At 40.5% G+C, this 15,195-nt stretch overlaps 2 protein-coding genes across 2 annotated transcripts in view; one reads left to right on the top strand and one right to left on the bottom strand.

The window, feature by feature from the left end:
• Positions 1 to 15,195, bottom strand: part of LOC143770461 (phospholipase A2 inhibitor NAI-like) — a 299,420-nt gene that overhangs the window by 120,015 nt on the left and 164,210 nt on the right. The window lies entirely within an intron of this gene.
• Positions 1 to 15,195, top strand: part of LOC143770460 (phospholipase A2 inhibitor and Ly6/PLAUR domain-containing protein-like) — a 163,912-nt gene that overhangs the window by 30,853 nt on the left and 117,864 nt on the right. Inside the window, exons 2-4 of the mRNA XM_077260098.1 lie at positions 2,471 to 2,602; positions 3,935 to 4,081; positions 11,763 to 11,906. Coding sequence (XP_077116213.1) covers positions 2,471 to 2,602; positions 3,935 to 4,081; positions 11,763 to 11,906 — 423 coding nt within the window. The remainder of the gene's footprint in view (positions 1 to 2,470; positions 2,603 to 3,934; positions 4,082 to 11,762; positions 11,907 to 15,195) is intronic.

Below are 15,195 nucleotides of genomic sequence, written 5' to 3'. Positions count from 1 at the left end.
ATAGAGAAGATGTTAAAATTTGCTAGGATTGTGACAGATGAAGTCCAAATATTTTTTTATGTTCATTTGATATGATCCAGCTCTTATTGTTACAGATCCATTGCTTAACAGCTATGTTGAAACTTTGAACAAGTTTCAGATTTCTCAGGTTTTTAGTGAATCTTGCCCTTGAGCACCTTTATAATATATAGGCCAATTTATCCTATTTAATATGTTTTCTGATCTAACATCATCATCATGTTCTACAATACATTACATTATCATTGTTTACCTTAGAGTGTGGGTAAAAACCAGAGAACCAGGAGAAAACCCACAAAAACATGCGGAGAACATGCAAACTCCTTGCAGATGTTGTCCTTGGTGGGATTTGAACTTAAGACCCCAGTGCTGCAAAGAAACAGTGCTAACCACTGAGCATCCATGCTGCCCAACCACAACCATCTGCCCTTGTACTCCTGAAGGTCATTAGGCAACCATGTAAGAACAATAATCTCTTCTAAGATGCCACTGTCTTTATTCCACGCCCTGTGTCTTTTGGACGCAGAGAATGACTGTTTAGTCTTCCAGTCTTGTACAGAGTTGTGCTGAGCTGTCAGTATTATTTTAGACAAATCGGTCATCCAATCTAGTGCAGGGAGGTGCTGAGTAGAGATGAGCGAACCCAAACTGTAAAATTTGGAGTTCATATAGGACTTCTCCTGGAAGTCTGTTTTACAGTTTGGGAGTATGAGGAGAGATACAAAGAGAGAGAGATTCGGGTCCCCATTGATTTCAACGGGTTCAGGTTCAGATTAAAGTTTGGGTACCCGAACCGAATGTAGGACTAAAGTTTAGTTGGGTACCAGAAAACAAACTTCAACAGGTCCACTCATCCCTAATGCTGAGCTGTCCATATTTGATTAACAGCTCAGCCGTCCTGAGACTAGGAGGTGCTGAGCTTACTAAAGGTGTTTCCTGTTCTTAGTGATTACTCAGCTATTTTACTCAGTCGCAGATAGCTGCCAGTTGTAGCTTTCAGCTCCATGTGGTGTTTTCTCTGTGCTTTGTCCTCTGAATTTAGACATTCTTATCTTTTGTTGTCAGGCCCTGGATTTGCCAATGGACTACTGGTTTGTGTTACCCTTTTTGCCTTGACGCACTCTAACCATGGAAAAGACAGTGCCCTGACTATGACTTTGTCTCTTCCCTCTGTTTATGATATACCCTCCTGGCTCTTAACCTTGAACTTCTTGACTACCCTGACTCACGGCTTGCCTGTGAGAAGTGACTCAGTGCCACAGCCACAAGGTTGGGCCATTCTATGGTGCCTTACAACCCAGCGAGTCATCGACAGCTCAAGCAGGTTTTAATAATCCTAGATTAACTTTCTGTTTTGCCATAAATTCCGGGGTTGTGCTGTCGTATTGTTCGAAACATTCTATAAAAGAGTTACCTTCCTGAAAGCCCAGTTGACAACATTCTCCTGAAAGGTTTATTTTCTTTATTCTCTTCTAAAAAACAATGTTTTTCCAAAAACCACAAACTGAAATTATCCAGAAAGCATAGACATTTTATAATCTATTTATTTTGAAACACAAATTATTCAGTAACCTGGAGATATCTGTCCCTGACCTAAGAGAATATTGATCATGAAAGGTTGACCTTGACGGACCTATGATTTTTTTTAACCTACAGTATATAACTTTGTAAGAGATTTACAAAATTATTCATCCATGTTACTGGAGAGACCTTTACCCAGAAAGTAAAACATTCAAATGTGGACTCAAAATAACAAAGTATTTTTCCCTGACCTAAGAGAAAATTGATTGAGAAAGGTTGAATTTAATGGACTTATTTTTTTTTAACCTATGTACATTTTTTTTAGGAGATGTACAAAATTATTCAACCATTCCACTGGGCAGACCTTTAGCCAGAGAGTGAAAAATGTCATAGATTACCTCAGAATAACAACAACTATGTATTAAAGTCTTGTTGAAAAGCTGTACTTGGGTTTATTGACCGTTGTAGATTGAGGGACCGTCAGTTCCATAAACTTTTAGAAATGTCCAAAATATTTCTTAGTGCTGATTGATTGGAGAACTTCAACTAGGTCTACAATCAGACTTTCATCTTCTTCTTTGCATAAAAAGGCCCTAGAAGTTCTAATCAGTCTGGAGGCACAAAAGTCCTGGCTACTGGAGCTACCTGGAAATGAAAGATTTCTAAACTTTTACCAGTCACTTGGAAGCTAAAAAGCTTAAAACACAATACAAAATGCATGATAATGAAGTCAGGGTGAAAAATTATACAGAAAAATTGGAAATTAGCTCAGAGAATATTTTGGGGTCATGTTCATGTTCATTAGACTGGTCGTAATGTGTCCTGATTGTTCGACAGGTCATAAATACCAATCAATACCAAGTCATTTGCCTTCTACATGGCCCAATCCATTTTGTACTTTACTGAGATGTGATTTTTCTTTCCCGCTCAGGTTCTGCCCTGGAGTGTGAAGTATGCTACGCAATCAACACAAACAGTTGTTCCGGCCATCATGAGCTCTGTAAATCTCCACAAAGTCGTTGTATGGTGACCCTCACCGAGACCACTCTCGAAGATGATAGAGGTGACTAGGATCTTAATATCAGGTTACAGTACAAATCGACTTAGATCTTTTAATATTTACTAAAAAATTAACATATTCCTATAAAAAATACATTGTTAAACCTATTATGGAGTTAAGCCAACAATATATGTATGTTATATAGGGTGGTAATGGCCATTTTAGTTCTAATAGAGAGATGAAAATGGTTGTCTTTTGAAAATTATACGTCATTTATGGCTTCAGTCATTTCTAATGATTGCCTTCACTCTTTATTATGCCATATTTGTTGTCTGAGAGTTATAGAGTAGAAGATGTTGGATCATATGCTACCTTTTGTAAAAGTTATTGTTCGTGATGCCACCTGTGGTATTCGGCAAGTAAGAGATGTTAGTTGACTCTGCAGTTCACATCCTCTGGGGCAGATGGTGATGCAGCAGAGTTGTTATAGCTCTCCACATGTAGAGCTAATCCCAGGGCAGATGTAATGCGGATAAAGATGATGGTGGTTGTGGTGCAGGGCAACTGACGCAGCAGATAAATTGGAAGACACAGAGACTGTAGTTCCTTTACTTTAATTGTAGGTGCAGTCCGGAGCAGAGGTACAGGTGGTATTGGAAATCCGGGCAGCCTGGAAGCAGTACAGAATTGCCCTAGCCAGGTGGGGATGGAAGCCTCCCTACTGTGCTGTTCTTTAGGTTCTTGCTGCATTAAGCTCTTTTCAAGTCCCTCTCTCAGTCTGTCCTTTTGGTGGAACACTACCCGTATGGCAGGCAGCTTGAGCCTTTTCCTGATGTCACTCTCTCGTGGTGATTCCGGGCTCTCTAGTTGCTGCTGTGCATTCGGGTGTTAGATGTGGACAGGAAACCTGCAATCTCCTGTTCTCCAGATTCAGTTGCGGGACATGCAGTTCCCACACAACCACGGACTCCAGTGTCCAGTCTGTTGCACTCAGTCCTGGGGTGAGCTTAGTCGTAGCTCCTATCCCCAGCTTCTCCTCACTTGCTTCCTCCTCCTTCACTGTCTCACACTAACTGACTAACCCTGCCTCCAGACCAGAACTTATCAGGGAAGTGCCCCTGAAACTGAGTTTAGAGCTCCCCCTTCTGGCCTGGAGTCAGAAAAGGTGTTGTATGCCAGTGTTACCTGTTAAGGGAATCCCTTCTTGCTTCCAGGCATGGCATCACCCCCTTTGAGGGAGGCATTGCCACTGTGGCATCCGGACTCCTGGGGTGCCACAATATTCTTTGATAAAAATAATCTGGTTTCAAAGGAATGAATGAAAACTCACATGTAAACAATAGATAATCTGAATAAACCTGATGGGTGTTTTCCTTTTACTGTGTTCTTTTTTAGGAGAAATTAAGAGCGCGGTCTTGGAGAAATCCTGTGGAAGCATCTATAACTGCAGTCATCCGGCGACTCTGACCACAAAGGAATTCCGTGTGAGAGTGACGACAACCTGCTGTGCTGAGAACTTCTGCAATAATGTCACCATCAACTGTAATTGCTTTACAAAGCTTTTTAACTTATTTTTTTCTTGAAACAAGAATGTGTATGGAGTGGGTGAAATAATTTATTGAGTTGCATGTTGCTTTATATTGATGCGCAGATAATTGTTGGGTTTCTCTTGGCCATGCCTCACGCACTTCTGTAGCCTGGAGATAAAAGCTTGTCTGAAACATGACTACAATCAATCTTGAAATCAATCTAAACTGCCTCTAACTGGAGGGGGAATGGAACAACCAAAATAATGCCATCCTTCTCCAATAGTTTCAAAACTCCAAATTCCAGGAGGGCCTGCCTGTTGGAGCCACATCACACAAGAATAAAATTGCAAAGCACTTGTAAAAACAAGGAACTTTGAAGTTTAACTCTTCTCAAAAATCCTCTCCGTTTTCAAGGTGGAGACATTTTTTATTCCGCTTTGTACTGCTTATTGGCTAGTTTAGTGGCCACTGTTGCAGTCTGTCATTTGTGGAAGAAGGGTCCATGACTACAGGGCTCCAGCACCGATAAATAAGAAAATTATAAACATAACTTTTACTGTACAATTAAAAACATAGTGAAAAACAGCAAAAAAGATTAAAAAAAAGGAATAAGGATCTATAAGCTTACGCGTTTCGGGTTAACAACCTTTATTCATAGCTGTTAAAGCCACGATTAAGGGTTGCTAACTCGAAACACGTAAGCTTAAGGATCCTTAATCTTTTTTTTTTTTTTTGCTTTTTCTCACAATGTTTTTAATTGTACAATCAAAGTTATATTTTAACATTTTCTCATTGGGTATGGAGCCCACTCTTCATGGGCCCTTCTTCCATTTTTGACCCGGGTACCAGCTTGGTGTGTTCATATATTCCCTGCACCACACCCTGACCAAACAAGGTCTACCATGGTTCCTTGTGAATGCAAGTGGTTTTCACACTTAATTGTCCTTCTTGGAAGGTGTGTGGATTAACTTTCTTTTTTCCACTAGTCTATAAGAGGTGGCCGGTCTCATGGGCAAAAGGTGTAGCACTACAAACCCTTAACTTCAGAGCTTGAAGGCTCTTCTCCAGAGCTGTCTGAGATCCATTGATCTGGCCAGCTTCAATACCACTATGCTTCTCTGATGCTGGAGAGGTAGCGCTGCATTGCAGAGTGCATAATTTGGGCTGATGGACCACTCGGTCAATCAATCAGGAGATACTGACACCTGGCAAGTAGGAAACCGGGAGACAGTAGATTGGTCAGCTCCTCAAGACCCATGTTGAAGCACACCATTGATGGTTGTTATTCAAAACCTCCTTTTAAATTTTGAGTCCTGGAAGTGTCCGTTGACAATGCTGGTCCTTAAAGTCTTACTAATATCCAACATGTCTGTCACCTTATTTTTACCGTTTGTTAAAACCTGCAGCACCACCAGACTTTATGGCCATTCAGACTTTAGTGGACCTCTAGGTCTTTGGCATTTTCCAGATAATATTTAGCTCTGATTAGTATTTGTAGCTTGGAACGATGTGAAAAATCTCTTTAACACTAAAGACAATTGTCTGCATTACTTTCCGCATTGCTCTAGTTTTATAATGCAAAGTTGGGACACTTGTGAAGCTTCTCTAGGTTTACAGTAAAGATATGGTGGAGGTTTCACTATCATACAATAGGTTTCTGAGGCAGCTGACTACCTCTTTACTTTTCCAAGTGTAATAGTATTGTTATTTATGGAAAAGTAGACCATATTTTTTTTCAATGTTCTGGATTATTCTGCTTTTTAAGGAATGAAGATAGCTTAGGAGAATTGGAGTTTGAAAAAAGCTATGGCTTGGATAGACCAGGCCGTTTGCCAACTCTTAGGGGTCAATGTACAATTATCAGCTAGAAGAGTATATCCCAATATTAAAACGTAACCTTTACTGAAAAATATATATATAAAATTGAAACAAACTATAATATACCAAAACAAATTAGTGCTCACGCCGAAAACTGTGCTCAAGATAAAAAACTGGCTTGGTCTCACCAATCACGGACATGGGATCTCCAAACTGTAAATATAGATGATCCCCGGGAGGGTCCACGTAATAGAGTAGTAAAGGGGACAGGAGCTTTCTACCCTGTCGTGCCCCAGTATATGACTCCTGTCCTGACAAGGACAGGCCCAAGTATTGCTCTATTCTGGACACCCCCCGCCAAATAAGTGTAACGCCTCCCTACGCGTTTCTTCACCGGTAACGGAGATTCATCAGGGGAGATATTCGGGCCATTCAGGCCTGGACTGCAGTTTACAAGTCCATAGAAAAAGTCCACTCAAGCATACAGGAAAACAGGATACATGCAGTGGCTGTGTAGCATCCTAGAGGTACATAATGTGGCACTCCACCCTGGTTAGTGAGTCAGCCCAGAGTGGTAAAGACATCCCTTTATATACACATATAGCCTCCTTATGGTGTCCCTCCTCCACCTGACAGGTACAAGATAACTAATCACCGCCTCCATCCGGTTTACTTGCTTACCCCACATTTAGGTGCATCATTGTACACACGCCCACCAACCGACCATGTGTTCCACGGTCGCCGGCGTCCTCACACTGCATATCGCGCAACCGGAAGTGCCGACGCCATCTTGAATACCTCACTTCCGGTGCGCGATTGCCGCTGTGCGTCTCAGCCTGGAACGCAAGCGGCTGTAGCGATCTGATGTCACTCTCCCACTATTACATGTCGCGCAGCCTGACGCACCTGCGCCAGACATGAAGCCTAACATCCAGTGCACCGCCGCCGCCGTGCCGCTATAGATAACTTGGGACGGTGAGGTGGCATGATGTACAGAAATAAGCCAAATAAGTGTGTACAAGGCCCATGGTATTTGCGTAAACATTGCGCTTACATATCAGAATAGAAGCGGTTGCACGCACCTAGGATGGTAGGGTGACCTAATATGCATACTTGGGCTACGTTAAAAGGACACAAGAATGGCATTTATAATGTTACCAATAAATATGCAAATATACCTACATCCAGTGGGTGATGTAAGGCAAATAGTTATTGTTCATAAAAGGTACATCCCAAATTGCTAAATAACTGCCAGGTGCACTATTAAAATAAAGCCATATCCCATTTATGGGTGCTGGGGGTGTCCAGATCAAATAATAGCTAATGTACACATTCTATATTATGGAGGAAATGTCCCAGCACGTAACTAGCCATATAGAATGGCCAATGTGTATAGCTGGATGTGGGGATACATACAGGCTCGCAGGGGTTTAGCCCCCCCCCCCCCATGTAACAACCAAGTGGAGGAGACGTATGGGTTCAGGACCTACTGTATTATAAAAACCAGGGAACCTGTGGTGGATGGGTTTAAGGGATGATAAAGCATTACGCTTATATGCCACATGCGTATATACTTAATTTATTCAATTATATTATAGTTCATCTAGTCTCTGGAATCTGCTATAAAAGATAGTCCTGATCTAGCAGGCCAGAAAGGCGGCCCTATACACGATAGGAGCTGCATGCATGGATATGCAGATGTGCAAATGTTTTGTTTATTACAGCTGGTTTAATGGGGTGAAGATACCGGACTGACAATAAACTTGCTCTAGCTGTAAATTAAATCAGGCCGGAGACACATAATAGAAAAAAGAAGAAAGAAAAAGAAACAAATCCAGACAGCAGAGGAATATTGAACATACGGGAAGCAACCCTGCTTATCAGGTACCAATGTCAATGGGTAGGGAGTTATAGAAAGCAACCGAAGTTCAGTTGTTCATTGAGTCCATGGGGATGACAGGTGTCCAACATAAAGATCCATCTAGTTTCCCTTTGTAGTAGGGCTTTGTCTAGGTCGCCTCCTCTGGGCGATGGAGACACCTTGTCAATCCCCATGAAACTCATGACACCCACATCACCACCATGGTTCATAACCACATGTCTTGCAATTGGGGTATCCCTCTCATTGCGAATATCCCCCAAATGTTCTCCCACTCGTCTTCTGAGTTCTCTGACAGTTTTACCAATGTATGTCATACCGCAGGTACATACCGCTCTGTATACCACCCCTTTTGATTTACAGTTGATGAATTCCTTGATGGTATATGTTTTCCGGGTGCGGGCGTCATAGAAGTCCTTACCCACCCGTATTGACTCACAGGCCACACATCCCCCACACCTATAGCATCCTTTTGGTCTCTGTGGTAACCAGGTTGGTTTGTTGGGTGTAGTGAGATGACTATGCACTAGTCGATCTCCCAAAGTTTTGCACTTCCTATATGTTATCTGGGGGCGTGTGCCCACAACCTCCCTCAGATCCTCGTCCATACCGAGGATACCCCAGTGTTTCTCGAGAATCGTTCTCACCGAGGAGGCACCATTGTCGAAAGCACAAATCATCCTAATAAGATTGTGGTTATCACTCTCCTTCCTCCGCGGTACCAACAGGCTGTTTCTAGCCTGGGCTCTGGCATGATGATAGGCCTCCCTCAGCACCCGATCAGGGTACCCCCTATCCAAAAACCTAGATCTCAAATCCATTGCCTTGGTTTTAAAGTCCGCATCATTGGAACAGTTTCTTCTCAAACGGAGATACTGACCCTTCGGAATGCCTTTTTTTAGGGAATATGGGTGATGACTGTCCCATCTCAATACCGAATTTGTAGAGGTGGGTTTTCTGAAGATTGTGGTTGTGAGCCCATCACTGTTGTCATTTTTTGAAATCAAGATATCAAGAAAGGGGAGAGTTTTTTCTTCTATTTCAAATGTGAACCTGAGGCCTATGTTGTTTAGATTTAATGACGATACAAATTCCCGGAAGGCATCTCTCGTGCCCCTCCATAGTATAAATACGTCGTCTATATATCGAACCCAGAGGTCGATATAGACGGTGTAGATCTCATTGGCTTCCGAAAAGACCACGTTATCCTCCCACCAGCCCAGGAACAAGTTGGCATAACTTGGCGCACATGGACTGCCCATGGCCGTGCCCCTGAGCTGGTGGAGGATCCTCCCATCAAAGGAGAAGTAATTGTTGTTCAGAACGAACTCCAAAAGTGTCATCACAAATTGGGTATGGGGGCCAAATTGTTGACCTCTTGTCTTCAAGAAATGCCGTACCCCTCGCATCCCACAATCATGTGGGATCGATGAGTACAATGCCTCAACATCTATACTTGCCAACAAGGTACCTGATTCAAGGGAGATTCCTTCAAGCCTCCGAAGGAGATCCATGGTGTCCCTGATATAGGATGGGAGCGATATCACGAATGGTCTTAGAATTTGATCAATATACGTTCCTGCATTCTGGCAGATGCTCCCTATCCCTGAGACAATTGGTCTCCCCCTCAGAGGCTCGACTCCCTTGTGGACCTTAGGCAAGGCATAGAAGGTAGCCATAACCGGGTGCCGAGGGAGGAGGAAAGAGAATTCCTCTTGACTAATAAGTTTCTCTATCAAAGCCTGCTGTAGTATGTTTTCCAACTTCCCTAAACAGGATGTTACTGGGTTATTCATCACCCGGGTATATGTGGTTGGGTCATTTAGCAAGGCCAGACACATATCCTTATACCCCTCCAGATCCATCACAACCACATTGCCCCCTTTATCCGAGGGCTTCAGAATAATAGTCTTATCAGTTTCCAGATTGTGGAGTGCTGTAATCTGTGCCTTACTCAGATTGTGTCTAGACCACGTCCCCGTGAGCTGTTTGACGTCTTTAACAACCAAATTTAGGAACACGTCTATTGCTGAGACGTCTCCTCCTACGGGGGCCATTTTCCTACTTGGGTTCTTCAGCTGTGTAAATGGACCCATGCCCCTTTCCATTTGGGGTATAGTGTCTAGATTGGCCAATAATTGAACATCCTGCATCATGTCTATCGGAATACCTAATTCAGCCGCAGTTTTTTTGTCTTTTTGTTGGAACAATTTATGCCACCTCAACTTTCTAACAAAAAGATGTATGTCCTTCACCACATCAAATAGAGCGAAGTCAGTAGTTGGTATAAAAGATAGTCCCTTTGAGAGGACCGACATTTCAGTCAGGTTAAGATGCCGTTTAGACAGATTTATAACTTGTGGGGCTACTCTTTGTTCTAACTGTTGTGACTCCTTAGTTGGTAAGGCCGGTCTAAAAAACCAGGCCTTGGAGTAGAGGAGTGATATCTTCCTCCCCTTTGATACCCTCTATTTTTTCCTCGTTGTCTGCCTCTAAAAGGGCCCACTCTACTCTCTGTGTCGGATATGTCAGTTTCAGTCGAGGAAAAATCCGTCTCCCTGTCCCTTTCTCTTCGGTCTCCCACCACCTGATAGATTTTGTTATCTTTAAAATCTTGAAGATCTCTCAGATATTGCTTGTGTTTCCTTTCTTTGAGATTGTATTGAAATTTTTCAATAGTACTCTGCAGCTGGCTTTCTTTGGTAGTGAAGTCACTTTCTGAACTAAATTTCTTAGTGATTTCTATGTGTTCTTTAAGTTTGGTATTGAGCCTTTCAAGATTAATTTTTTCCTCACTAACCAAAATTTGCATTAATTTGAGGGAACTCGAGGTAGCCTCCTTCTCCCACAAGCTCATAAGCTGTGGTGTTCTACACCGTACAGCTGGTAATAGGGAGATTCGCAACCCCCTAGGTACAATGCTGTTAGCTAAATAGTTTTCCAGGCTCTGTAGTTCCCACCAAGAAACTATTTGCTCTTTGTAGATTCTAGTTAGGTCCTTAAAGACAGTACCATACGTTGGAGTGTATTTTTTTTGAGCAAAGGTCTTTTCTGAAAAAATATCTTTAGCTTCAGTTAGCCATAAATTTGTGTCCGGCCCCGCTGCCAGAAAACCAGCCATACCAAAACCAATTAGTATGAAAAAAGCTATGGCTTGGATAGACCAGGCCGTTTGCCAACTCTTAGGGGTCAATGTACAATTATCAGCTAGAAGAGTATATCCCAATATTAAAACGTAACCTTTACTGAAAAATATATATATAAAATTGAAACAAACTATAATATACCAAAACAAATTAGTGCTCACGCCGAAAACTGTGCTCAAGATAAAAAACTGGCTTGGTCTCACCAATCACGGACATGGGATCTCCAAACTGTAAATATAGATGATCCCCGGGAGGGTCCACGTAATAGAGTAGTAAAGGGGACAGGAGCTTTCTACCCTGTCGTGCCCCAGTATATGACTCCTGTCCTGACAAGGACAGGCCCAAGTATTGCTCTATTCTGGACACCCCCCGCCAAATAAGTGTAACGCCTCCCTACGCGTTTCTTCACCGGTAACAGAGATTCATCAGGGGAGATATTCGGGCCATTCAGGCCTGGACTGCAGTTTACAAGTCCATAGAAAAAGTCCACTCAAGCATACAGGAAAACAGGATACATGCAGTGGCTGTGTAGCATCCTAGAGGTACATAATGTGGCACTCCACCCTGGTTAGTGAGTCAGCCCACAGCCCAATTTTATATATATATTTTTCAGTAAAGGTTACGTTTTAATATTGGGATATACTCTTCTAGCTGATAATTGAGAATTGGAGTTTAGAGTTAAGGGTTAAGGACAATAGAAGTAGAATTAGTAGTAGATTTTATTATGAAAAATAGTAAGAATAACTTTTGATGACCTTTTAGGCATTTTATTATCTGTAATGAAAAAAGCTCTATTACTTTAGACATACAAGTTTGAGTTTTTATTTTACACTTATTTTTTTTAATCTTAGGGAAGCCACCAAATTCTACCAATAATGGGATGACATGCCCATCATGTTTTTCAAAAAGTTCTCAAACCTGTGATGTGAAAACCCAGGTAAACTGCATAGGAGATGAAAACCATTGTGTTCAATATTCAGCCAGTCGAGAACAAGGTAAGTGGTTTCCAGATTTATCACTTGGGGTTGGGTTTCTCCATCAAGTCTTTTCACATTCCCAATATTGACAGCTTGCTGCTTTCTCCTCCTCTTCCAATATTTTTTCTTATGATATTGTTTATCATAAGCAATTGGTTATATTTTTGCAACTTCTTTATCTCAACACCTATAAGACATGGCTAATTAGGAAGACCAGATACCAAACATGCATGACACCATAGTAACATAGTAACATAGTAACATAGTTAGTAAGGCCGAAAAAAGACATTTGTCCATCCAGGTCAGCCTATATTCCATCATAATAAATCCCCAGATCTACGTCCTTCTACAGAACCTAATAAGTGTATGATACAATATTGTTGTGCTCCAGGAAGACATCCAGGCCTCTCTTGAACCCCTCGACTGAGTTCGCCATCACCACCTCCTCAGGCAAGCAATTCCAGATTCTCACTGCCCTAACAGTAAAGAATCCTCTTCTATGTTGGTGGAAAAACCTTCTCTCCTCCAGACGCAAAGAATGCCCCATTGTGCCCGTCACCTTCCTTGGTATAAACAGATCCTCAGCGAGATATTTGTATTGTCCCCTTATATACTTATACATGGTTATTAGATCGCCCCTCAGTCGTCTTTTTCTAGACTAAATAATCCTAATTTCGCTAATCTATCTGGGTATTGTAGTTCTCCCATCCCCTTTATTAATTTTGTTGCCCTCTTTTGTACTCTCTCTAGTTCCATTATACACCGGTCCACTGGAATCAATGCTAAGCTCCAAATAGCAAAAAAAAGCATACTTTTAGATGTAGCACTATAAACAACTGGGCTCAAGACTAAAGATTGAAGCACCTTTAAAAATAAAAATATATTGGTAAGCTGTGACACTTTTTACTACTCATGGACTGACCGTGATGCAGAGTGGTCAAGATATCCAAGGTCAAAAGTCAGAAAGGTACATTACAGACAGAGGGATAAGACAAATAGATACTCAGGGGCAAAGTCCGGGGTCTGGTAACTAAAGTCAGAATGCGTCAAAGGCAAAAGGGGACATTCAAACCGGTAGTCGAAACGCAAATCCAAGGTCCAGCAACAAAAGATCAGAATATCAAACTACAGAGCAAAGAGTAAGCACCACTGAGCTGAAACTACAATTATCTGACATTGCCAGCAAGTAAAATTGCCTGGCTATTATCTGGACACCCAAATACAACACTGATAGCCCAAAACGCCCCTTCTATCTATAGGGTGGTTACAGCGACCCTAGGACACGGAGAGTGGTGAAATTGTGACATAAACTTGATATAATCCTTTTAGAAACACATTTCTTAGTAACTTTTTTACAAGTGATCAACATTAATTCAAAAAGTTGTATTCCCATTTTAGCACTTTTAATCCTTTAATTAGAAATGACTCTTTACTCGTTTCCAGTGTCATTAAACAATGTAATACAGACTGACTTATTTATATCATTGGGAACATTTTGCAAGATCGGTAACTCGTCATTGTTTTCCTAAATTTGTCCCCAGAGGGAAGTTTCTTGGCTGTTCAATACTTAAAAATTCCTTAACTATCCCATATGCTTTCGAAATTTAGATTTGGTTTTAATTTTTGCCAAATAGGAACTCTCTGTATACACTGAAACAGTAGGGTTGATGTTTTGTAGGAAAGGGTGGATGCCGAACATTCGGTTACATGTCCAAGCCCTTGATGCTTATTTTGGGGGGTTTTTTAATTAATGTTACAATTTGACATTTATCAATCTTCACATACAAAAAGTTGGAGGATGCAAATCAAACTTCAAAAGGATAAAGTCGTCCAAAGTTTTGGCGCCTGATAAGTCCTGCAGAAAAGGAACATTAGGGAAATCCTATTCATTCTGCTAAAAGGACTTATGATCAGGAAATCCATTAAGAAGAATTACTTCTTATGTCTCGTAACGTAGTAATGTCACTGGAGAGAAAAACAGTTTAAACTACAATCAGTGATTTTATGCGTCAAGTCATACAAGAAGATGTATCTTATGAGAAAGGATATGTTCCATCCCATAATGCTGCCAACACTAAAGACTGTTTTCTAAGTTTTGACCTGAGTTAGATAGTTTTGATAACTAAACCCCAATGTTTTCTTACATACAGTAACTACATGATGTGTCTCCACATATAATTAGTACTGTGGATTTTGTAATACCAGCACTAATTATGTAATGTTTTTGCTAGAATATGGCATAATAGTATACACTTTAAAAGTAATCTATAAACTTCAATAATAATCATTTATTTCCTAAGTTGTTGCTCACAAATAGTTTTACCTCATATCTTCAAATATATATTGTTGTCCAACGAGCACAATATTATAGTAGTTATATTCCTGATCATAGGGGCAGTATTATAGTAGTTATATTCTTGTATATAGGAGCAGTATTATAGTAATTATATTCTTGTACATAGGAGCAGTATTATAGTAGTTATATTCTTGTATATAGGAGCAGTATTATAGTAATTATATTCTTGTACATAGGGGCAGTATTATAGTAGTTATATTCTTGTACATAGGGGGCACCATTATAGTAGTTATATTCCTGTACATAGGAGCAGTATTATAGTAGTTATATTCTTGTACATAGGGGCAGTATTTTAGTAGTTATATTCTTATACATAGGAGCAATATTATAGCAGTTATATTCTTGTACATAGGGGCAGTATTATAGTAGTTATATTCTTGTACATAGGGGCAGTATTATAGTAGTTATATTCTTGTACATAGGGGTAGTATTATAGTAGTTATATTCTTGTACATAGGGGTAGTATTATAGTAGTTATATTCTTGTACATAGGAGCAGTATTATAGTAGTTATATTCTTGTACATAGGGGCAGTATTATAGCAGTTATATTCTTATACATAGGAGCAATATTATAGCAGTTATATTCTTGTACATAGGAGCAGTATTATAGTAGTTATATTCTTGTACATAGGAGCAGTATTATAGTAGTTATATTCTTGTACATAGGGGCAGTATTATAGTAGTTATATTCTTGTACATAGGGGCAGTATTATAGTAGTTATATTCTTGTTCATAGGGGCAGTATTATAGTAGTTATATTCTTGTTCATAGGGGTAGTGTTATAGCAGTTATATTCTTGTACACAGGAGCAGTATTATAGCAGTTATATTCTTGTACATAGGGGCAGTATTATAGTAGTTATATTCTTATACATAGGAGCAGTATTATTGTAGTTATATTCTTGTACATATGAGCAGTATTATAGTAGTTATATCCTTGTACATAGGAGC

Source organism: Ranitomeya variabilis, chromosome 4, assembly GCF_051348905.1.
Source record: "Ranitomeya variabilis isolate aRanVar5 chromosome 4, aRanVar5.hap1, whole genome shotgun sequence".
In the NCBI taxonomy this organism is placed as follows: Eukaryota; Metazoa; Chordata; class Amphibia; order Anura; family Dendrobatidae; genus Ranitomeya; species Ranitomeya variabilis.
Note: the sequence above shows the minus strand (reverse complement) of the source record. Positions and strands in the feature narration are given on the sequence as shown.